Source organism: Dermacentor andersoni, chromosome 1 (assembly GCF_023375885.2).
Source record: "Dermacentor andersoni chromosome 1, qqDerAnde1_hic_scaffold, whole genome shotgun sequence".
NCBI lineage: Eukaryota > Metazoa > Arthropoda > Arachnida > Ixodida > Ixodidae > Dermacentor > Dermacentor andersoni.
Window position 1 is genome coordinate 44,005,180 of NC_092814.1, and position 24,035 is coordinate 44,029,214.

General features: G+C 47.1%; 1 protein-coding gene across 4 annotated transcripts in view; it reads right to left on the bottom strand.

The window, feature by feature from the left end:
- Positions 1-24,035, bottom strand: part of cpx (synaptic transmission protein complexin) — a 594,949-nt gene that overhangs the window by 159,063 nt on the left and 411,851 nt on the right. For all 4 annotated transcript variants that reach the window (XM_055061411.2, XM_055061410.2, XM_055061412.2 and 1 more), the window contains one exon: positions 338-547. In XM_055061411.2, the coding sequence (XP_054917386.1) occupies positions 338-392 (55 nt within the window). In that variant the 5' untranslated portion in view covers positions 393-547. The remainder of the gene's footprint in view (positions 1-337; positions 548-24,035) is intronic.

Here is a 24,035-nt window from a genome sequence, read left to right on the forward strand (position 1 = left end):
CGAAACACTTTACAAGCTAACCTATCCTTTTTGGTCGGTATTTTTACTATTTCATTCGTGCAATATGCCTCCTCCCTACCAGACGAGATGTCGTCGGACTATCGATTTCAAATTACGGACAGTGAATGAGTATTGAGCCGATACAATGTAACGATTCTGTTCTCCTGACCCAATCACCATGCTAATTGTTTTCCGCTTCAGATCATCATATCCTGTTGACAATGTGGGCAGGACGTTGCTCGGACCAAGCCCCAGAAGGCATAGATTCGGAATAAAAATTGTTACATCATATCAGCCTTGGGGTGCAAAAAGAAGAGAAAAAAAAAAAGGCACTGACCTTTGACGGCATTGAGCTTGCTGCCCATCATCTGCTTTGCTACGAACGCTGCCATCTTTGCGGCGCCTGTCTCGGGTCACGTCGGCCGGGAGCCTAGGGTTAACCAGGGGGTTTACAACGTACAGCGGGAGTTCCTGGGTAGACGCGGTGTCCTTCCAGGGGCCGAGAAAGGATAGAAGGCGGGAAGGCGGGCACAACGGGCAGGCCAGACTGCAAAGACACAAAAAACGGGAACGCGCTTTTAGCACTACAAAGTGCCACTTCCGAACGACAAAAGAAAGTTGCACGGTTCTTCGCACTGTTGTAGCAACTCAAGGAAGATGGCACTATCCAATATGCGAAAACAATGCGTCCGACAAACACCGGCAACCATGTCTACTTCAACGGGTGCGTTCACGACTGTTCTCAGTATACTGTACCGCACTACTTTGTGCATGAATCGGCTAAACTGCTTGTTTATTAAGATATTACGTTCTGTGCATGCGTCACATATAAGGGAATCTAATGAAATCACATGCTTGTAAGACTAATGTGACTATGTTTATTAACTTGTACGCATAAGTGCGTCATTGGGTGCGCTTATAAAACGATGCATTGCGTTTCTTGATTTCTGCACTTGCATAGGGAATACCGATAAAGAATTAAACGAAAAGAAAAGAAGAGCACCGAGATACGACACAGAGAGTATACCTGACAGTAACCCCCACACTCATACTGTGTGGCGGTTCGGGAAGCCTATTGCTCGTGTTTATAAGTCTGATAGATCCCCCAAGTTACTGCCATAGCTGCAGCATTTAGAAGGCGGCAACGTGGAAGAACACCCGCGATGTTCGTTTAGCTTGTGCGCTGAACAAGGTCAGATGGTTGCTGTTAATCTCGCTCATTTTACTTTAGCCCGCTGAATAAATCAAGCGTTCTTTTAGGACTTTAGAGCCAAAGTAAAAGTTAATCAGTGACGCAAGACGCTACAAGGGACCAAGATGGCGTTGTGTGTAAACACACCAGCCCCTCGCTCGCTAATGTCCGCGTCGAACTACCGATACCCTGTCGTTTCTTGCTCTCTATCTCACCGCAACGCCTTCTTACATAGTCACTCGAACCTGCTGAGCAGCAATCAGCAGCAAATCGCCTCAATAAGCCCCAACGCATCAACATATGCGGATGCTGCACCCCCCGACCTTTTTGCGTTACCTGCAACGCTCTGCAAGCTCCCCCACACGAAGAGGCTGCCGTCGAGTGGCGTGCTTCTTCGCAAGGCATTCCACCTTACGCCTCTTCCACGTCGGAGGTCTGGCGAACCTCGAGGCTATTTGCATCCACGGGCACAAGGACGATGCCGGAACAGCAATGGCCCAAAGCGAAAATCGATACCTCCTTGCGCGGGAAAGAAAGGGCGAAGCAGATACACACGTGTGCCCATTCCGTTTCCTCGAATTGTCTACCGGCAACCACTGGGGGTGGCCACGTGAGCGCCCGTGCACTGGGGCAACCTGCTTTCGCCTCGCGCAAAGAGCGAACAGCAATCGCAAATAAAGAACAGGTTGTTGGCTTTTATTTGGCAAAAACCGAAGCAATCGCCCAGTCACAGACGCAATGTTTGGATACACCTACAAGTAACGTGCGCAATTCGAGGCGGAAACCGGCCGCGAAAGTAAGAAAACGCCGACCTTAGATTGCGCACGCACACGTTTGTGTGCAAGAGTGTTTTCTTTTTTTTTTCTTTTTTGTGACAGGTGGACCAAGCCAGTGAAAACTGCCGGCATTTGCACAACATGGGCACCGCGTACTTGGGGTAAATCACCACTCACACAAATAGTCAGTTTAACCATACATGCAATAGCATTCAGGAATGCCTATCTTTCCGCCGAAGGAACTTCGGGCCTCTCTGGATAGATAAGCGCTGAAACATAGCATGCAGAAAAGTCCAGACTGCATAGTTGAGGTCAAAGTGTCGTATTCTCGGTTGTAAGCAGCGCGATGTTAGCCATTCTACTAAAATTAGAGGACTTCGGATGCAAAGCAAGGCTTGTCTTGTGCAGCGACGTCTTGCCTGTGAGATGACGCCGTCCGCAGCAAGTACAAGAGGAAAGCTTATGCTCGGGGCTTCGAAGAGTTGCCCAAAACATGGTTGCCGTAATGAGAAGTGCCACTCGACCAATAATTTTTAGTAGGCCTGCACTGTGGCGCCTGGAGTGCAATTCACTGTGCCCATGTCTCTCGTGCCTAGCGTTCAGAAGCTGCATTTCTTGAGATGTCCAGGTATGGCGAGATTCATTGGAACTACTCTTCGACTCCTCGTTCTCGTTGCTGTTTTGGAGGATCCAATGAATCCATACCAAAACTCGTTAATATAGAGACCACGTTGACGTCGAATACTCTCTGGGGCACTCCTCAAGTCAGTGAACGCTATGAAAGTTTGTAGTTTACAAAGGTCGGAAATTTAAACACAGCAGAAGTAATTAAAGGCAGTATACACTAAAAACCTGAACCGACATGTCCACACAATGTTTAGACCTGGAATCACAAAGACGATTTGACATGTGAAAGGGTCAGCATTCACGGAGCGATCCGTAAAAAGTTGGAATTGCTTGGCCCTTCGAATGCATCTGTACTCACACATTAGGGATTTTGCGTGGACTATGGGCGCCTACTGCTTCGCACAGAAAGATTATATGGTCAGCTGAGTGCAGCGCTTCCTCATTATACCAGGAAGGGTGCGATTTCCGTGTAAACCTTGACAGATAAATTTTCTTGATAAATTTTCCAGTATATTCTGATTGGAGTTCGGAATAACGGTATAACAGGCACTATCAAAGCGACTTGTACAGAAGTGGCAAAAACTCAGTGGCCCCGTAAAACGTCTCTACACACTTTCCTCTGCACTGATGGCATCGCCTCTGGAGAGAGAGTGAGAGAGAGAATAAATATATTTATTACATAAGTGAAGCTTTGGAGAGGCGTCCTCATCCCAGAATGCCTTGAGCTTGGGCCGCGTCATCACCCTTCGATCCTCACTAAATGTTAGACAAGAATTGGAGTCAGTAAGGACACATGACATGCCGAAGTCGCACATTGGGTCTTAAGTCCGCACTGTCGTTTGTGTCTGTCCCCGGTACGGCGTCGAGCGTGAACCTCTCCAAACAGCATTGAACCGAATGAAATCTCGACCATTTTCGAAAATCAAGATCGTTGGATCATCACCGTGCACGTCGATGGCACAGAAAGCCACGAAATCATTATTGCAGTACCGCAATTCGACAGGTCTTGGTGGCCGTGTATTGACTCGGTGCTCACCTTCAAATGTTCCCTTTCTTTTCATCTCTGTATCCCCTTCCCCCCGTGAAGGGTAGCAAACCGGGCGTGCATCTGGTTTACCTACCTTAACAGCCTTTCCACTCTTATCTCTCTATCTCCGAGTCGCTACAGTTAACACGCAGTGAATGCCACGCAAAAGAAGACACAATAGCTGATCCGTCAGTCCTAGAGACAGGTTTTTCTGAGGAGTTGCTGTGTGCTTGTTTGCTGAATGAGTAGCGTACTTTGTGCCTACATTGCCCGCTATGCCAGAGTTAGAGGGCAGTCACTGCAGTAATATGTTGTGCATGCCTTGGACGTGCTAACACTAGATGTCACTGAAAAAATGGTCATAAGCGCGTTGCTACTTCAAGGATAACAAGGTTGCACGTGAATCTGTAGGGATGTCTCTGGAGCTCGATGGCTGTTTTAATATGTAAGTGCACGACAGCTGCACGCAGTGCGTCCAGAACCGTGACTATGTGGGTCAGCGTTACGTAAATAATAGCACATATATACATGGAAGAACAGCTATAGCAGATGAAGCAGGCGTTACAGAGTCGTCGGTGTGGATGTGACGGCATTTTTTTGTTGCGGAACAAGATGAGCTGTAGCGTAAATTGCATGAATGCTAGATCAAAGGTTCTTGTACGACACTTTCACCCTGTTTTCTTTTCTTGTTCTACCATCTTTCGCACCCCTTTCCCCCTTCCCCAGTAAAGTGTAGTCAACAGGTTATATCCTCTGGTTAGCCTCCCTGCGTTTCCAATGCTTTTATCTTTCTCCCCTTCTGTCTCTTGAACTCTGGCACGGTCACGTATTGATCAACAGAAAGTTATATCGGCAGTTTTTCATGTTGCTGTACAATTTTCTCATTGAAACTCCTAATCTAATTATAATAACTGAGAAGTTCAATAATTAATTAATACTAATTACGTCATTAGGCGGAATGCAAAAAATAATCTGAATATCTCCAAGCGACGGCAAACAACATTATCTTGGTTCGGCCTGGCTACGTGGCATTTGTATATTTTTAATGTTTGGCTAAAGTTACGTGAAACACCCCGTATCGCAGAAGTGACTAAGCGGAGCATCCACCAACATTCCAAGAAAGCACACAGAAAGATGTGAGAAAAAGATGCAAACATTTCCTTCAGATGTCGCATGTTATGTCGCGACCATGTCAACGGTCTACCAGAATTCACGCATAGAAATGTTTGACTGGCGACATAACACATACGGGTGCCTTCAACTTTCAGGACATAGGGTACGATGTCTCGCCTCGTAAACGGTATCGCAGCACACGTCTCCGGTGACATTTTAAGCAATTGACTACGCGGGGACTTTTCAATGCAGGTGACGAAGTTCAGGTCACAGTACACGCGTGCTGCGGCCCGCACAACACGTGCACGTGATATCTGCATAAAGCGAAATGTGTACAGAGCGCGGCACGTATTCCTCAAACCCACTCGTGCAAATGTTGAACAGTGTGAGGCTCAAAACTCCGCCTTGAGTTACTCTACGCGACACTTTGTGAAGTGTAGCCTCACCATGTTTGTTGGATATGTAAAGGACCCCCCTGATGAGCATTTTACTAAGTCCATAGTAAAAAACTCTTCAGCGGCGTATTGGGCGAAGTATGTTGGTTCCGAGCTGGCATTAGCGCTGTCACAGTCGTCGGCGGCGTAGTTATCTTGCAGCAGTCCCCACTACATCCAGTTTGACACTGCTTCAATGAGAAGAAACAGAGCTAAAACGATGTAGCTGAGTTGGCGGAGTTCTTAAGCTGCGCAAAAAGCTCCACGTTCTCGTAAGTCGGCTCCCTATGTCAAGCTATCAGAAAAAAAAAAAAATGACCTAAGCTTCCTTCTGGCTAGTTTGTCTGGACGGCGCTACGGCATGCTTTAACGTACGCCTCGCTGTAGGACTCTGATCCTCAGAAAGCGTCTGGGGAGCACGTCTCGCTGCTTTGCGGCGCCTAGCGAAGTCCTTCAATATGAGCGTCAGCCACAGAATGCAACTTTGGCAACTTGAGGAATTTGGCGCTGGTCTTTCGCGCATCGGTTATCGTTTATGACAAAAATTTGTAAACTTTCTCAGATTTGCCAAACTGTCTCAGTCAGTGTGCTAAACGCGTCCCAGTCAGTGCAACGAAGTCGTCCTGAGCCACCAGCAATGCGCTCGCCAAGGCTAGTTCGTAGTCCTATCGTCTTGATGGCATGGCTGTGGCGTGGCGCGCGAATGGCTTGCTTATACAGCACGAGCAACCAAAGAGAGAAACTCAATCGGAAATTCGTGTGCTTACTTGAGCTAGTAGCATACTTTAACAGCATGCGCATAAAGACTGAAACATGCTTTTGAGCCAGTGCATTCGCCTCCATCAGTCAGGCGCTAAGATGTGTCGTAAGAATAAATTATTTTCGTAGTATAGTGCACTTCTGTCGTTTCCAGTAAGATCATGGGGTTGTTAGATTAAGTGTAGAACTCCTTGCCGACGTCTCTACACTCATCGGTCACTTCTCGCAGGAGCCCGCAAGGTCAGTTTAATCTTGGCGTATATTCAGATTAAGGCGTACATTCAGAACTTCTGCTCTTAACTCGTCGACGACTGTATCAGCAGATCCACTTTTGTCTGTACATTCCTCAACAAAATTGTTTACTATTTGTTCCATCGATTTTTCTGACCAAGCTTCACTGCTCAAACCTTGTTGCTAGTTCTGCGTACGACGAGATGACAAATAAAACACTTTTAAAACACTTTTCGGCAGTGCCTTCGGCAGCAGCAGTTACAACAAAAGAGGACAGAAGGTCTAAAAGTTATAGACGGACCAACCTCAAAAAGCAAGAAGCCGCACTTTTGACGCTTAACACCACAGACTAGGCACCGGGGAAACGATGCCTGCAAGATCAATCCAACCAACCAACCAACCAACCAACCTGGAAAAGCAATAAGTGTTCTCAGACGCGCTTGCTGTAACGCAACTGCTACTGCGAAAATTTATTCCGCTGACAAGGGAATAAATCGATAGTTGCAAGTAGCACACCGTTGTGTGTGTTTCTGTTCTGGGTGTTCCGTCAGAATGTTGCGCAATCCAACATCTAATTTAGCGGAAGAGTTATCGGTAAGCTCTCGTAGGCGAAACAACATAGCACCGGGCGTTGCCGGTCGGTGTTAACAACATGAAAATGTAAAAGCACGTCAGTCTAACGTTAGTCAGTCTTCGTTTTCGACGTGCGTAATCAAGACAAAATGGAAAGGAGCGTGGAACCAAAAAGCACAAACTTGTTCAGAAAAAACAAAACATGAGTGGTGCGCGGCTCCTCGCGAAACATGAAACGAGCGGTGCTTGCCGTCTCGCAAGCGCGAAGCGAACGCCTAAGATGCTATAAAATAAATCAACGTGCACAAAAGAGTCGCCAAGCGAGAGACAAGAAGGGAATGTTGAGAGATGGCCACGGTGCTAAAGGAACGGGCTACGAAAAGCTACAGCTAACCAGAAGCGAGCCATGTATGTGCCGGCTCGCTTATCCGACCGCTATGGCAGTTCACTTTCTTTTGTTCCGGAAACCCGGCATAGCTGCAGCGCCATCTTGCGCCACCGCAGCGAGAAACCATCAGTGCCGCGCTGGTGCGTCGGCGTGGCGCATCGCGAGAGCGCTGCTTTCGTAGAATGGAGTTAATGGTTCATGGCGCCCTTAGGTGAGACTCCGTGCATACACGGCAGTGGTGGCGCCTGTGGCGCCCGCGGCGTTGCCGCGCTCGTGTTTCACTCGGCGAGCTGCGCTGCGCGTTAAGACGGGACCAGTAAACGCAAAGCAAGCGCACGAATTCACAGCAGGAGAAGCACAGGCCCACTATGGAAAGAGAGTCGGAGGAGAAGGAAGAAGCGTCGTCGTTTAGCGCTTGTCCGCCGAGCGGACAATTTTTATGTCCGTGCTCGTCGTGGACGTCCAAGAACACGGGCGGGAATGACGATAAGAAACGCTGCCTTATCAGGCTCCCAGCTGATAAGACTTCGGCGGTCCGGGAACGCGCCAAACGATTCCATTAGCGATATAGCGTTTTCTTTTTTCATTTTTAAAAAAAAGGCCATTTATTATTTGCCCCGCGGCAAGAGCTCCTGACCGTGTGAGCGGCCTATCTATAAGCGAGCGCCGCGAGCGCCGCGACTCGCGATGCGGCCAAAGCGAAACAAGGAGAAAAAGGAGGCACGGAGGGGAGAGACGGAAAAAAAGGCGCGCGCGAACAAATGGGCGCCCGGCGCAGCCAAAGTGCAACTGCAGCGTGAAACGCGCGCCGAGCCTCGGCAGCAGCAGAATGGGTTGAAAGGGTGCGCGCGGAATATAAGGGTTGTGAGGAGAGCACGGTGATAGCGGCGCAGCAAAGAACTGCGCAATGAAAACAGAGAAACGTGGGAAATAATGGACGAAATTATTCCACGCGAAAAAGAGCACGTGAAGCGCGTCGTCGCCGAGCCTTGTTTATCCGCCGACTGTTTTCTCAGTCTTTATACACTCAGCTGAAATGGCGCGTCACGGGCGACGCACTTTAAGTGGCGAGGAGAAGGAGCCGTGAACAGAAATAAGAGCTCCTCCCGACCGTTTCTTCGCGTTCTTGTACGCTACTGGTTTCCAATTTTGTTTTCTCCTTACGTGATTTTTTGTTTCTTCAGAGAACTGCGTTAGAGGTTTCGAACGTAGCGTCAGAGACAGGCTCACCTATCGCGAGAAACGTGTCGTATGTGCGTGTGTGAGTGTATGTGTGTGTTTGCGCAAACGGAGTAAACTAGACGACGTTCTGCTGTAATGTTTTATCGCGGACGGGGTTGGGATTTGAAGGGTCTGCTTTGAAGGGTCTCGCCACCCACCAAGACACGCCCGGATGGCGCGTCCAGAGCCTCGAGTGGCGAAGACAGAGAAGTACACAATATATACAGACGCATTAACGGGCGCACACACGCCCAAGCGCCGAAGTAGAGACGTCGATCCACGAACTCGCCCCGACCTTGCCCCGTTAGAAACAGCCGATACAAGAACTGGGCCACCGAAATTCTAGTTCTGTACTTTTTCGCCAGCTTTGTGTAAGCCTTAATACCATCATTTCTCTGTTTTGTTCTTCAGAGGTGAAGTGCTTTCCGGTGGTATAGGGATCGCCGCTGTGTGCACGGCTACAGACACAGGAGACCGAAGCTTTAGAAGCGGCCAGGCGAAAACAAGCTGCGCTTTCCGTGCTAAGCAACGGAGTTCATTTTGCTTCCGGTATATCCGAACTCAAACACAGCCGCACGCCTCGCGTCTTTCGAAAGAAATCCTTTTGAGAGCGACACTAACTCGGACGCCCCGTGTGGCTGATCCTTTTGCAATTACTAGGGAACTAACATCGACAGAAAACAGGTGCATCGTGCTCCCTCGCTCAGTTAATTCTCTAGGCAACACTTCCAAAGCGGTGAGCGCGAGCTGCAGCGATGTCTTTATCCCTGTCATCCTGTGAGAAAGAACCGAAACTAAAAAAGAAACACACAAAAGAGAGAGAGAGAGAGAGAGAGAGAGAGAGAGCTGACAGCAACGACGTTCGGTAGAGTCAACACGCACCAAACATACGAAAAATAAAATTGCAATGTAGTTTTTCCAATGGCAAAAACGACATGCATGGGCTACATTTGCTTTTTTGTTAAGTTCTCAATAACATAATTTAGATATTCAGAATCATCATCATCATCGTCGCCGTCAACAACAACAGCACCATCATCATCAGCTTCCTTTCGATCCACTACAGGATGAAGGACTCTCGCAGCGATCTCCAGTTAAGCTTTATCTTAAGTTCCTCATACGCCTGCAAATTTCCTAATCCCATCCTATCATCTAAGCCTTTGCGGCCCCTGAAGGCCATTTTCCTTCTGTTAGCACCCATTTTGTTAGCCCTAAGGAACAACCGGTTATCCGTTTTGCGCATTACGTGACCATCCCAGCTTTACTTTTTCCTCTTACTCTCAGCAACAACATCAGCTACACGCATTTGCTATGTAATCCCTACCTGCTGCTGTTTTCCTAGAGAGAGAGAGAGAGAAAGGGAGAGGGAGAGAAGTCAACGGAAAGACAGGGAGCTTAACCAGATTGAGCCCGGTAGGCTACCCTGCACTGGGGAAGGGGGAAAGGGGATTGAAAGAGGAGAAAGAAGACAGAAGTTCACAATTTTCACTGTTACACACACAAGCGTTGATCCCTGAGTCAGTCACAGGCAGTCATACAGGCTTGTGCATTTGAAGAAACGTACCAGTGCCTTTGTGGCCTTGCACATAGCAGATCTTTTCCTCTGTGATAGGCCTGTTGTCTAAGGGCCCCAAAGCTGTCCGAAGGACACTCCTTTCATATTCATATCTAGGGCAGTCACACAGGAGATGTTTGGCCGTTCCTTCAATGCCACATCTGTTGCAATTGGGACTGTCCGCCATTCCAATTAGGCATGAGTAGACGTTTGTGAAAGGAATTCCTACTCGCAAGCGGCACAGTAGCGTTTCTTCCCGTCGGTTATAACCAGGTAAAAGGTGCAACGTCATATGCGGGTCCATAGCATTTAGGCGCCGGTTGGTGAACTCCGGCGTGTTCCATTTTCTTGCAGTAATATTATGGGCAAGACCGCTGAGGTGCCGTGCTGCATCCGTTCTCGACAATCGCATCGAGGTGCTTTCACATTCACCATGTGCCTTACGGACAGCTTTGTCGGCACTTGCATTGCCAGTACTGTTGCAGTACCACTGTACACCGCTTAATGGTTGCGTAATCGTATCTCTGATCTGACTGCTCCCAGAGAAGTTTCGCACCCCAAACAAGGGAACTCCTCAAGGGTCGGTTATTTCCCCCATCCTCTTCAACGTCGCAATGATCGGGCTAGCAAGACAACTCGAACAACTTGAAGGCATACGGCACGCCATGTACGCTGACGACATCACGGTATGGGTGAACCGGGGATCGCTCAGCGAAAAAGAAGAGTGCCTGCAAAAAGCGGCCACCTGCGTAGAAACCTACGTTAGGGCCAGGGGCCTCGCCTGCTCGACGGAGAAGTCCGAGCTCCTAAGGGTATGGCGAGGCAAACAAAATCGAACGGTCCCTACAAGCGATGAGCTCAGCCTCAACGTATACCTCGCGGGACAACGCATTCCGGAGAAGACCACCATTCGGATCCTGGGGATGTGGCTTCAGTCCAATCAACGGTGCAATCATACTCTGACACTGCTGAAGACTGCCACCATGCAGGTAGCCTGTATGATCAACAGAGTATCTAGCAAGAGACACGGTATGAAGGAGAGCGACACACTCAGGCTAGTCAGGAGCCTCGTGGTTAGCAGAGTGGTGTATAGCCTTCCCTACCACAAATGCATCAAGCAAGAAGAAGAACAAGCGGACGCCATACTGCGAAAGGCGTACAAAACTGCGCTTCACCTGCCGCAGTGCACATCGACCGAGAAACTGCTGGCCCTGGGACTGCACAATACCTTCAGTGAACTAAGAGAAGCACTACTATGCTCTCAGGCACGTAGGTTGATGCAGACCCCCACGGAAAGGGCGCTCCTGCGAAGATACGGCGGCGGCAACATGATCCAAGAGATCGAACGTACCGAGGCCATTCCGGACAAGTATCGCAGTACACTGCGAGTCGCAGCGATACACAAGAATATGGACCGGAACATGCACAAGGCGCGTAGAGAAGCAAGAGCGGAGTACGTGCTGAGAACCTTGGCGAACAAGGACAACACAAGGTATACGGACGCGGCAACGTTCGTCAAAGACGGAAGACAAAACAGCAGAGCAGTGGCGTCGGTGGTTAATTCGGACCTCAAGGAGATCACCAGCGCATCACTACAGGACTGCACGGTAGTCGAGGCCGAAGAGGCAGCTGTGGCTCTGGCAGCACTGGAGGGCTATCGATCTGGCAGGTCCCTAACAATATTAACAGACTCTCAAGCAGCATGCCGTAATTATACAAACGGCAGAATTGGGCGCAGAGCACGCCACATACTCTGCTCATGCGACCCGGGAAACAAAGTTCAGCATACCATAATCTGGGTACCAGGGCACACTGGCATAACAGGGAACCAAGAGGCGGATAGGATAGCTCGAGGGCATACCAACCGGGCGTCCGACACATCCAGCCTTGAGGAACCCGAGTCAGTACCCATGGGCTACTCAGATATTCTAAATTATTATAAAGGGGTCAGACTGAAGTACCCACCCCCAGATAAGGATCTAAACAGAGAGGATGCTGTTGCATGGCGACAACTGCAGACGGGTACTTTCCCGAATCTAAACCTTCTCAATAAAATTTTCCCTACACAGTATGAGGCTAAGTGCCCATGGTGCGGAGAGAAACCAGATCTATACCACATATCATGAGCCTGCAAAATATTGAGTCCCCAACTACCTATAAAATTAAAAACCCGAGTGCGGAACAGTGGGAGAGTACGCTTTCCAGCGTAAGCTTGAGCGGCCAAAAGCGCCTAGTAGAGCGAGCTCGCGGGTTGGCCATACTCAGTGGAGCCTTGGACTAGGGCACCAACCCTGTGATTGCAGACAGAAGAATCCATCAGAAGATGGAAGAGGCCGTCTGAAGCCGCGAAGATCTCTTTTCTAGAGCCCAATAAATGTTTTTTGATCCGAATCGTATCTCTGCTACCAATTTTTCATATGGGCTGCGGCGCAGAGGTGATAAAAGTGATTGCGGGGGTGCCTTTGAATCGCAGAATATAGCCCAATGATTTGGTGATTATTGCTGCAAATATAGCACTGCGCTACGGAGGGCGGAAAGTTCGAGTTCTGTCGATGTTGTGACGTCGCTGATCGTGATCGTCTTGCAGATTGACATCGACGGAATAACTACCGCACCAATAAAGCTGGTTAGAGTCAAAGAGCCATCTGTATAAATGTAAACTCGATTGGAGTATGAATCATGCAGTAGATGTAGAGCGGCTTGCTCCCAGGCTTGCTTTTAATTTTACTTCATATCGTCAAAGCCTAGGCTCCGCAAGGTAGTACTGGCCTAGAGCGTTGGCTATACACCTTGCTTTTCGAGGATATCGGAAAGATAGGTACCTTTCATAATTTCTTACCAACTGCCATATGCGTTACAAGCAATCTTTATTCGTCCACGTATTTCAGTAATCAACCGATGAATGCACTAACCTGCGCTCGAAACTGCTGCTTTCATCACGATCCCTTCGACAATTAAGAAATGGATACATACCGCGCTTTTCGGGCACGTTTTCAGCATTACTAGTGTTACCCTAGCACATAGGCTCCACAAAATATAACAAAACGGCAGTGGTTATGATCCTAAAGGTCAAACGTTCTTTCCGCAATCACTGACTGCGTCTATTTCAGCACAATTAAATTTGGCTCCTCATAATGGTATAATCACGTAGTCATTCTTCCTCGTAATATTTATTGGGTTAGGATGTCTTTCTGAAAGAATTCTATTGCTCGGATGAACAGCTACAAGCTCTGTTCGTTTTATATCACGCACGATAAGTGGTAGCTGGAATAAGGGCTGCTGATTAGCCACTTTTCTGTTGTTCATGTCACCTAATGATGAGCATAACAGGCTTCTGAAAAGAATTTTATGAATACGTGGTGTTGTTTTATTTTGAAAGAACAATGCTAGAATGTCCCAGAGGAAACTTCTGCGTTCTAGCAAATGACCGTGGCTTACTAATACGTGCTTACTGACCACAAAGTGGTCGGCTGGAAAATTCCAGCACACAAGAAATAAGCAGAGGACCGACTTGTTTACATGTAAATGCAACAGAATACGAAATAAGAGCAAATGGGAAAAAATTACTACGTCGTTGGTTCAGCTGCAACATTGTAGCCCTTCTTTGTATCCCAGGAGACCTTGGAAGCCAAATGATTGGATGTGCCAGCAGCGTTACGTTTGGCATCATGTAGGACGGCAACACTCTGTGACGTCGAGCTGTGGACGTCACACAGTGGCATCGTCACAATCACATCGTCGCCAGGCTAATCTAAAACATTTGCTACAATGCAGAAGTTTCTTCTGGGGCATTCTAGCACTGTTCCTTCATTGTTCTTAAAAAAAAATTAACACCACGTATTCATGAAATTCATGAAGCATCTGTTGATGCAACCCGCCACCACCATCACCCTAAAATCAGAGTACCGCAGTATGAATAGCTGTCTAAGGAAGATCGCCGTTTCCACTCCTTCTGAATTCCGGCGCTTAACCGCGTTTTATTCAGTAACTCAACTACAATTAAGCCGCGCTCTTGTAAAGAATCCGGATCCGATCCACGTTCACCCCACCATGGATTTTGAGACTGGGCGCGCTAGCGCTCCTATTTGCACAGACTGCAATGAAGTGGCCGACGCCCAGCACATCTGGCACTGCCGGTGCTTTATTGCTGCGAAATGTAGAGAAGGGGAATATTTTCACGTGTGTGAGCAATATTTCGTATCCTCGGAATGAACGCGCATAACACGAAAGGGGGTGTCCCGTCTTCTCGCGTTTTCACACGCTTCCGAACTCATCGACGAGTGGTAGCGAACACTGCGCCAAGGACAGCGGCGCTCAGGCTAACACTGCATACAGCAACAACACAGCCACCGCCACTACTTCCACACCGCTTTTGTGAACTATACTTACTGTCGGATTATCTTAAGGGATGTGGTTACTGTGTTTTCCATACGAAAGACAGAGAGAGAGAGAGAGAGGCAGATATTTTAGCCGGCGTATAGACATCACTGACATGCTACTCTGCATGGGGAAGGGAATTGGGAAGAGAAAGAGAGAAGGAGAGAGACGCAAAAAAAGGAATAAGTAAAAAAAAAATTGGGCACTGAGTTTTCTTACTCATGGGCAGCGGCGTGCTATGGTAAAGTCCTTCGGTGTATGCACCGCCCTACAGTGAGGTGACAGAATTCGCTTCGCGAAAGGTGCATGAGGGTGACAGAGTAGAACTAAAGTTTGTCAACTTGAATATTTTCTGAGTTTGTGAATAAAAAGTTCATCGCGCGCCTCTGTTGTGTGAGGCAGGCTAAAGGGCCTAAGGCACAGTCAAATGACAAGATCTCTGTGTAAGCGAATGCATGAAATGTTCATAGAACGCACGCTCGTCGGCATACGCTCGACGCTCAAAGAGGATATGCTCGACGGTTTCAACTGATCCACAGTTGTTGCAGTCTGGACTTGTCACTTGCCCGAAGCGGTACCGTAAGCCATTTTCATAGGCGGCGTTCAGGCGAAGACGATGATATAGAATTTCCAAATGGCGAGGAATGTTTGATGGGAGTCTGGATCTGAGATTTGGGTCGACGGAGTAAAGGAAAGGGTAATGTTGGGTCAGCAAGTTCCACAGCCAATCCTTTTCTTCAGAAGGAAGTCCTTTAGTTAGTTGGGAAGCATCAGATCTAGTGAAATAAATCCGCTTATAGTTTTGGTGTTGAAGACCTTCGCGTGCCGCTTCATTTGCTTTTTCGTTAGCCAGAATACCACAATGAGCCGGTATCCACTGAAATTTGATACAGTGGCTTGATGCAATGGCCAAGTGATGTAGGTACGCAATGCCGAAAGAAACAGGCTGATGATTAGTTTTCTTTAACACACCGCACAATGTTTGTAGTGCTCCTTTAGAGTCAGTGAAAATCGCCCATTGATCGGGCGCTCGGCGCTGTATATAGAGGACAGCTTCTCTGATGCCGTGAAGCTGTGCTGTCATTGAGGATGTCCTCCGCTGCAGCCGATAAAAAAGTACTTGTCTTGATGAGGGCACATAAAGAGCACAGGAGGAAGTCGCCCGAGTGGTTGAGGCATCAGCGTATATGTGGGTGTGCCGAGTATATTTCTCGGCTAAGTAGAGGAGAGTGGTCTGCAGCAGCATGGCCTGTGGCATGCGACTCTTTGTCCCATTTACACCGGGTACAAACTGGTTTATATCTAGAGGCGAAACTGTCCAGGGAGGAAAAGTCGGAGGCAGTAATTTCTGTGGTTGAATAATCGGAGGAAGGTGCAAGATTCGCACAGCTTGGCTGAAGTCTGACTTACTGTGGGTTACGTGGGCGCGGTACCTGAAGTGCTTCTTCCCTTGGAACGCATGCCGAAAAGGGTGCTCATCGTTTTTTGGGAAACGATGGCAACTAGCGGTAGACATCCTGCTTCCGCTACTGCTCCTGAGGCTGAAGAGCCCTTCGGGAAGCCCAGGCATATCTGCAGGCAGTTGTTCCACGTGGCTTCCAGAGTCTGCTTATTTGCTGGTGATAATCTCTGAAGCACCGGTAGGCAATAGCGCAATGTGGCTTCAATATAGGCTTTTTCAAGTAGTACCATTGAGCGGCAGTTGCAGCCCCATCGTGTTCCCGCCATGAATTTGAAAACTTGCGATGCTGCAGCAATCCTCGCACGCAGTTTTTTTACCTGAGGTGACCAAGAGAGATTTCGGTCTGTCACAATCCCAAGGAGTCGCCGAGACCGTACGTACGGCAGCGGTCGTCCACCGAGTAACAGCGGATAGTTGGTCATTTTCTTTCCTGTGAAAGCCATGGCTGTGCTTGTTTCTGACGAGAGGTGGAGACCTCGGGGAACCAAATACATAGAGAGCTTCAGTAGTGTTTTTGAAGTCGTTGTTGGGTGATAATGCAAACTTGATGCGCCCCAGATGCAGATATCATCGGCACAGATTGTGATGTGTACTCATCGCGGCAGGTTTCGTGTTATGTATATCAGGGTGAGATTGAATAGGAGTGGGCTGGGCACAGCACCCTGGGGTACGCCCTTCTCCACTGCGTAAGACTGTGTAGGTTCATTCGGAGTACTCATAAATATTCTCCGCTCTGTTAAATAGTTTTCTATCCACTTGTATTCGACGTATTCCCCGACGTATTCGGCGACAGGGTAACTGCAGAATGCAAACGTAACTTGTTGAGGTAAAGGTGAATCCTTCACGAATTCCAATATAACAGATCACAACGTGTCTCTTTGACCTTGCCGCCATCTTCAGGGGTGTAAGTGGTGAGCCTCCTTGCTGTAACGACCGTCTTGGTCGCGTAGATACTCTTCTAGGTCTTCATTTGAGTAGCTGAGAGGTACATCGTGTATTTTGCCGTAGCTGGCCGTGTATGAATATGGGACACGGGCTTATACAGCCACGCCAGCTAGCTCAGTTACCGTGAGCAAACGGTTGGCGGCGGGCACTGCGGCCACTGTAACCATCAGGCTGCCGTCCTTGTTAAGGCGATGGCTGAGAACTTTCTCTTGAGCCGACGTTACAACCGCTGATGCCACGATGTTAGGGTTACCATTCCATAGGTTTACTCCTTCTAGAGTAGGCCTGAAGATAACGGGGACAAGACCACCTCTATTTTTCTTGTAGGATACTACCGTGAAGGATGCCTGGTCCATCTCCTCTGCATTTTCGCCCCGAAGGCTCTTCGTCGCGTAGCCTCTTGTTCGCAGGACCCTGGTCTCTACTGCAGGGGCTGCAAGACTAGTAGCTGCCACCGCCGCCATGGAGGCAGCGTGGAGTGCATCTGGCGGTGATGTTCCGTGTCGTGGTGGGTACGGCGCAGAGCGCCTAGAAGGTCGCTTGATGTGCTTCTCCGGGTGGGCCGGGCTTCCAGGTCGTCCCACGCCGAGTACAGAGCACAAAGAAAGTTTTAAAGGCTATCAGACGGAGAGAAAAACTGAACAATTAGGGACTGGTTTCAGGCAACCAATTCTTGTCTTGTCTTGTGTCCCAGACATTGGCGCATATCCACTATGGGGGATTGGCCAAGAAGCAGGCGGTTTTTCGTATGCTTAGAAGTAAAGCCAAACTAGATTTCTATTGTGGAGCGTGAGGCTAGAACTGTAATTTATACGTGTGATGAAAATATTGTTAAGAATTTTGATAAAATAAGTTAACGTAAATAAATGAAATAATAGAAAATATTGCTAAATTTAGAAAGTCAGCAAGATACTCTTTTTGTATCTCTAATGAAATTGTAAATTGCAAGAAAAGCATCCCTGTGGCTGGATACCAGTGGGGTCGCACCAAAAGAAAGAATGGTTGGTGAGGTTAGTGATAGCCCAAATTTGGTGAATGAGTGTACTAATAGTTTTCTTTCTCTTATAAAGCGGCGGCAGGAGAGAAAATAATGTTCGATAGTTTCAGGTGCACTGCAAAAAGAACATAGAGGGGACATAGCGAGACCAGACCTGTGTAAGTAAAAATTTAGAGGAGGTATACGACATCTCAATTTTGTAAAAGAAACTTCCAATTGTCTTGAAGGACACCAATTATTATTCCATGGGAAGCCAAGATGGTGGAAATCAGAAGACGGTGTTAGTATGGATGTTGCACAGTTTTGAGATATAGCGAAATTTCTGTACCTAGCCGCGGTGACATAAGCTGATGTCGGCAAAACAGATATGATAGGGCCGTTGAGGGAAGCTCGTGCGAGTGAATCGGCCATTTCATTCAAGCGTAACCCATGATGTCCCGGTACCCAAAGCAAACATATTTTCCGTAAGTACGGAGGTACCATCGAACGAAATGTTCTTTGAATTCTTGTATCTAAAGATGCAGTTAGTGCTGCACTTACAGATAGCTAGTCGGTCACAATAACAGCTAATGGGTCGTTTTGGGGGAGTTTTCGTAACGCTAATATAATCGCTAATAATTCTGCTTGAAATATAGGTGTGAAATCGGGAAGGCGAAGGGAGTAAGACCATTGTGGAGATTCAGAGAAGATCCCCACTCCCGCCTTCTCATTGCACACAGAAGCGTCAGTAGCTATTACGTTTTCAGTGGTTAGTTGGTGTAGGTGGTCGTGTAAGATATTAATTAAATCTCACCTTGGTAACAGTTTAGCATGATTCGGAAATATGTCCTCGAACTCAATTTTGAGGTCATCATTTGAATAACAAACTTGGCGTATGGACACATCCAATTGTTGTAACTGTGCTTGCACAAATAATATCTGAGGACTGTGGAATCTTGACCACGATACCTGAAAGAACTCAGATGGTTCAGTGATAAAAGCATATTGCGTACGTCTTTTTGAAAACTCCTAAATTTAAAAAAATGTCTGAACCAATTCTCTAAGACATCTTCGTCGTCATCTTCCTCTTCCATACGAAGGTACACACCTAACATTCAAATCCTGATACTTCAGTAGAATCCAGTATATAATTCTCAGCGGTTTTCGCGAACTTTATGTCGACACTCTCAAAATCTATTATATTTTCTGGACCTTTTTTTCGAATAAACGATGTCCACAAAGCTTCACCACATAAACACACATTCACGGCCATGCATGTCCACTGCCGCCTAAACAAGAAGTTTTCAATGGTTCGTAATTACCTCACTATGCGTCGTGCCTATGCGTCGTGCACTCGCCATAAAGGTGTTGCTATTATTATTATTATTATTATTATTATTATTATTATTATTATTATTAATCCACTGTTATTAACATACATATATATATATATATCTATATATATATATATATATTTGATAACTTTGAATACTTTCACCTTGCCTCACATGTGGAAAACTGCTCGTGTTTTTCCTGTGTTTAAGTCTAGCTGTAAAAACGATGTCTCGACTTATCACCCGATTTCTCGCGTCTGTGCCACGCTTAAGATTTTTGACGCAGATCTCCACACCGGTACTTAAGAGGGGGCAAGTAGACACCATTAACTGTGACCTCAGCAAAGCTTTTGACGTAGTCAGCCATGCGCTGCTTCTGGTGAAGCTTAATCACTTTGGTGTTGACTCGTCAGCTGTGAATCTCTTGCGCAGTTATCTTCTTGATAGATAATGTTATATTGATGTCAATGGCCAAACGCCTTCTTTCTACACACCCACTAGCGGCGTCCCTCAAGGCCCAGTATTAGGAACACTCCTTTTTTTAGATTTTATTAGTGGCGCTCTTTCCGTTATTCAGAATTCTACTTTCCTTCTATATGCCAATGACATCAAGATTTTTAAGGAAATTCATACTGTTGGTGACTGTCGTATTCTGCAGTCTGGCCCGTTTTCTTTTTCTAAATGGTGCAAATATAATCACCTCACTTTGAATCCAGCTAATGCAAAGATCATGACTTTCAATGGCAAAACAGCAAGTTGCACACCTTTCCGCAAGCTGTACGCAACACTCTGCCTTCCGGACACTTAATCTGGTTTACCTTTCTGCCTTTCGCCTCTTGTTTCCTTCCTTCCCTGTCTTACTCAAGTTGAATATGCATCGGTGGTCTGGAATAGCTTTTTCAGATCCAACAGTGACATTATATATTGGGTCCAGAAAAAGTTTCCAAGCATATATCATCACCACTCTGCTAGCACGGACACTGGACCTCGTTCTGGCACTATTGGATTATTGTCATTGTCCTTACTTCGCTGCCGACGTAATCGCGCTGACCTTCTGTTTCTCTTCAAACTCAAATTCACGGTAACCTCACCTGCCCGAGCTCCTCATTTGTATCAGATTTCATATTCGACGCAAGGTTAACAGAGAACACAGACATTTCCATGTTCCTGCCTGTCATTACCAACACTCACCCGTCCACAGTATGCTGAGTCTTTATAAAGCTTATTTTCATGGTCTCGATATTTTTTCGCAACTCGCTGTTGTTTGTTGACGAGATTTGCGTTGTTGTCGCATATTTTCACGTATTGTTCGGCTGCCTTTCTCCTCCTTTTTTCTTTTGAATTTGCCTTGCGCTTTGTCGTAGGTGCACTTTTCTTTTCAGAGTTGTTCTTTTCATCCATTGTGTGTGTTTTTGGTTACTTATATTCCCTTGCAGCTCCTTTTTTTGTTTTTAGTGTATCCGTGCGCTAGCACATACACCTTAGGGTTGCTCATGGCATGGTTAATAAATATATAAATGATTGATTGAAAAATTATTATTATTATTGGCAAATATAATCATTCGAAGACGGCTGTAACTTCCTTCGGAAGTGTCACGGCGCCTGCATGTTTATAAGAAGGAATATTAAGCTAAAATTCAACAGTGCCTTACATCTGTGGCGAAAGCAAGGTCTCTGGTGCTAGAACACCTTGTCAGAATGTACGACCGTTATCTCAGATTATACACCGGCGCTTCTGTTAGCAAAGCGGAACTAGCGCAGCTGCTTATGTGTTTCGAGCTCTCTAGGTGTCTGCCAGACTTGACCACCTCGTGTCGTCTTCGGCGTGTGACAGTGGAGCGATTGAAGCAGCTAGCGGAAACAGAACTCATGGCAGCCGCAACCTGTTCTCTTTTCAGACAACACGGCTGCGCTGCAGTTACTACAACTTTTGTGGCTTGCCTCATACATCGGCGTAGCAGGCAAGTAGGCTGCCGAAAGTCTTGCTCGCAAAGCGTTGCAGTTCAGACCAACGCAGAAGGATCCTCAGGACGCAAAAATAGTGATAAACCAGGCTATCTTAAGCGACTTCCGTTCGTTGTGGTCTCCTATTCTACAAACCTTGGTCGATTAAAGGACTTCCCTGAACTGAAGCCACCCTCCTCAAACATATACGCACATGGTCAGCGCAAGCTCTAGCGTGGCGGTGCAAAACTGGACTTAGCGCGTCATCGTCGTGTGCGCATCTCAAGCTCTTGGTGACATTGGCCATGTTTTGTTAGAGATTCATCAACATGATTCTGGATGCAAAATAATAATAATCGATGGACAGTCACACAGAACATGTTGCAGGTCTTCAGGGACGTTACATTCATAGCACATTGGCGAGTCCGTGAGTTGAATCTTACACCTGAAGTTGTTTGTGTAGGCTGCGTTGAGTCTTATGTGGTGAATGCATGCTTGGTCTTGTCTACTGAAACCTCGCGGCATGGAAAAGTCACACGACGGATCTATTTTGTATAGTGGTCCGTACTGGTAGTCCTTGTGCGAAGTATTTCCTGCGGTAGGCGCGACCAGTCTCGAAAACGCCCTGTTGCAGCGCCTGGAACCTTGTGAGACGCATCACAGCGTTTTACGCTTTCGGCCGTTCACACGTGCTATAAAGCGTTAATTGTGTATATCTGTAGCGCGGCCGCCTTTTAGCACGTTGTATTGACGCGAAGCGTGGTTTCCACCTTCACTAGATAGCTTCCTAAGTTCCTGTAACGCGTGGGCTCGATTCGGGCTGCGGTGGCAGCGCGTCGGTAGGAGCTTCATGAGGTTAGGAAGAACATGGCGGCCGGCTGCGTGCGAGAGGGCGTCAGGAGAGGAGGTAGATGTCGCTGCTTAAGAAAAAAAGCAGAAAACCTAGGGACTTTAGGTACTGCCAGTCAACTATGCAGCGTCGATGCGTTTAAATAGTTCAGAACGACTCTGCGCGCAAGATTCCAGGCCGTTGCACAAACACCCAGGAATGGTGTTTTCTACGTTTTAGCGGGATCTAAGCAGGAAGTAGATTTTTCTAACTCTTCGTCGTATAAAAAAAAATGTAGCTGGTTTGTCGGCGTATTTAATCCCATTGTCATGTTTGAACTCAACTTGCCCACAGGTATACTGCCAAAAGAGCGTCTTCACACGAACAACTTTTTTTTATTTGGGGGGGGGGGGGGGGGGGGAGGGGGGGGGGAGGGGCTCTCTGACGCCGTCGCACACCTAACAAAATCATGCGCAGTGAATTTGTCATTGATTTTGACACCGCAAAAGAGTCTCACCGCTCCGCCGATTTCCTATGGGTCCCCTCAGAAAAGATGTTGGCTCCGTCTCAAGGCATGCCCGTTCCTATAGTTTTAAGCTCGGGTCCACGCTCTCCCATAACGGCTTTTTGCGAGGACGTGAGGGCGGTCTGAGGGGCGGCCAACGTTACGCGCTCCTTGCCGTTTCCCGGGCCTTCTACGCAAAATGCGCGCTGTTCCGAATGACAAAATGCTGCGGACCATGTAATGTGTGTCCAAATGCAGCGGACCACGTGATGATGTGAGTGGAACAACGGACCGTGTGACGGAGACGCTGCGCGTCTGCGAAGAATGGCATCCGGTGGTCGCCGACAGTCGAGGCTCATTTTATGCCGCCGGAGATGGGACATTTGAAATGAAAATAACGCTGCGTAGTATATATGCATTGTAGCACTATATATTTCTGTGCACCTCAGCTTAGCCATCGGCGGCTGGCTGCGCGCTGGCGCCTGTCGTGATGGAACAATGGCTGTGCCTGGGCGGCAGCTAAACAATGCTGCTTGCGCTTCATTTCTCGCAGCACCTGGACGACCGCGCCTGTCAACACTACAGAAGCGTCGAAGCAATAAAGAAAGAAAGGAAGGAAGAACGAAATAACACACACACACACACACACACACACACACACATATATATATATATATATATATATATATATATATATATATATATATATATATATATATATATATATATATATTTCAAAGAAAAGTTATGTAGGTCCAGTGCATAGGTAGTTGGAGAAACGAAGGAGCACACTCACGAAAATTGCATTTTTAATGTTTTAACGTTTGGGCCGTGGCACAGCCTAAACGTTCAAACATTAAAAATGCAATTTTCGTACGTGTGCTTCTTCGTTTCTTCAACCATATATATATATATATATATATATATATATATATATATATAAAACAGGTGTTTTGACGTTATTTCTGAAGCGGACTAGCTGGTAACATCGCCTGACCTTAACGACGTTCTTCGAGTAATCATGTTCTATTGTCAAAGAGGGCAACAAAATGTCAAGCGTTTTTATTTTTCCATTTCGTTCGGCTTTTCCCTTAATGGATGCACTTTCATAACGCGATTTTCAGACATCGTCGGGCTATTTAGTTGCTGCTGCATAATAGTAAATCGACACGCAGTCTAACAAAGTAAAGCAAAACAAACACTGTTTTGTTTATATTTCCATGTCGGTCTACGCGCTCCGCTTAGTACTTCCGTAGTAACCTGGAATGCACTTTCTGTAATGAAATCGTGAAGACGACGGAAGGAACACGTGAAAGAAGGAAAACGCTCAGAACAGAAACACGTACGTTCCCACACGATAAAGGCGTTTTCCTAGCCACTTTGCCCTATTTGATCGTTTCTGTATGCCTTAGCAGAAACGTGTAACACAGTGCCAGTTTTGCGTATAAAGCGAAAGCTGGCTATAAATGAAAAAACTAGAGCGAGTTGTTCACTGAGCTCCAGCTTGTGCCGTGACATCCCTTCTATCAACAGACTGCCGATGGCAGAGACAAACAATTCCTCGCAGGCTTTCAATGCGCAATTCAGACAGAAAAGCACCAGGGGCGGAAATCACAAAGATTTTTGTTCTAAGTGATTGGAAAGCCGTCTTCGCTAATAATATATCCAACATTATAATTAGCTCTTACGAACAGTTTTACCGCTCGAACATTTTTGTGAATACGGGCCTAGGTCCTCAAGTATACATGCGAAGTCATTCCTTTGGCG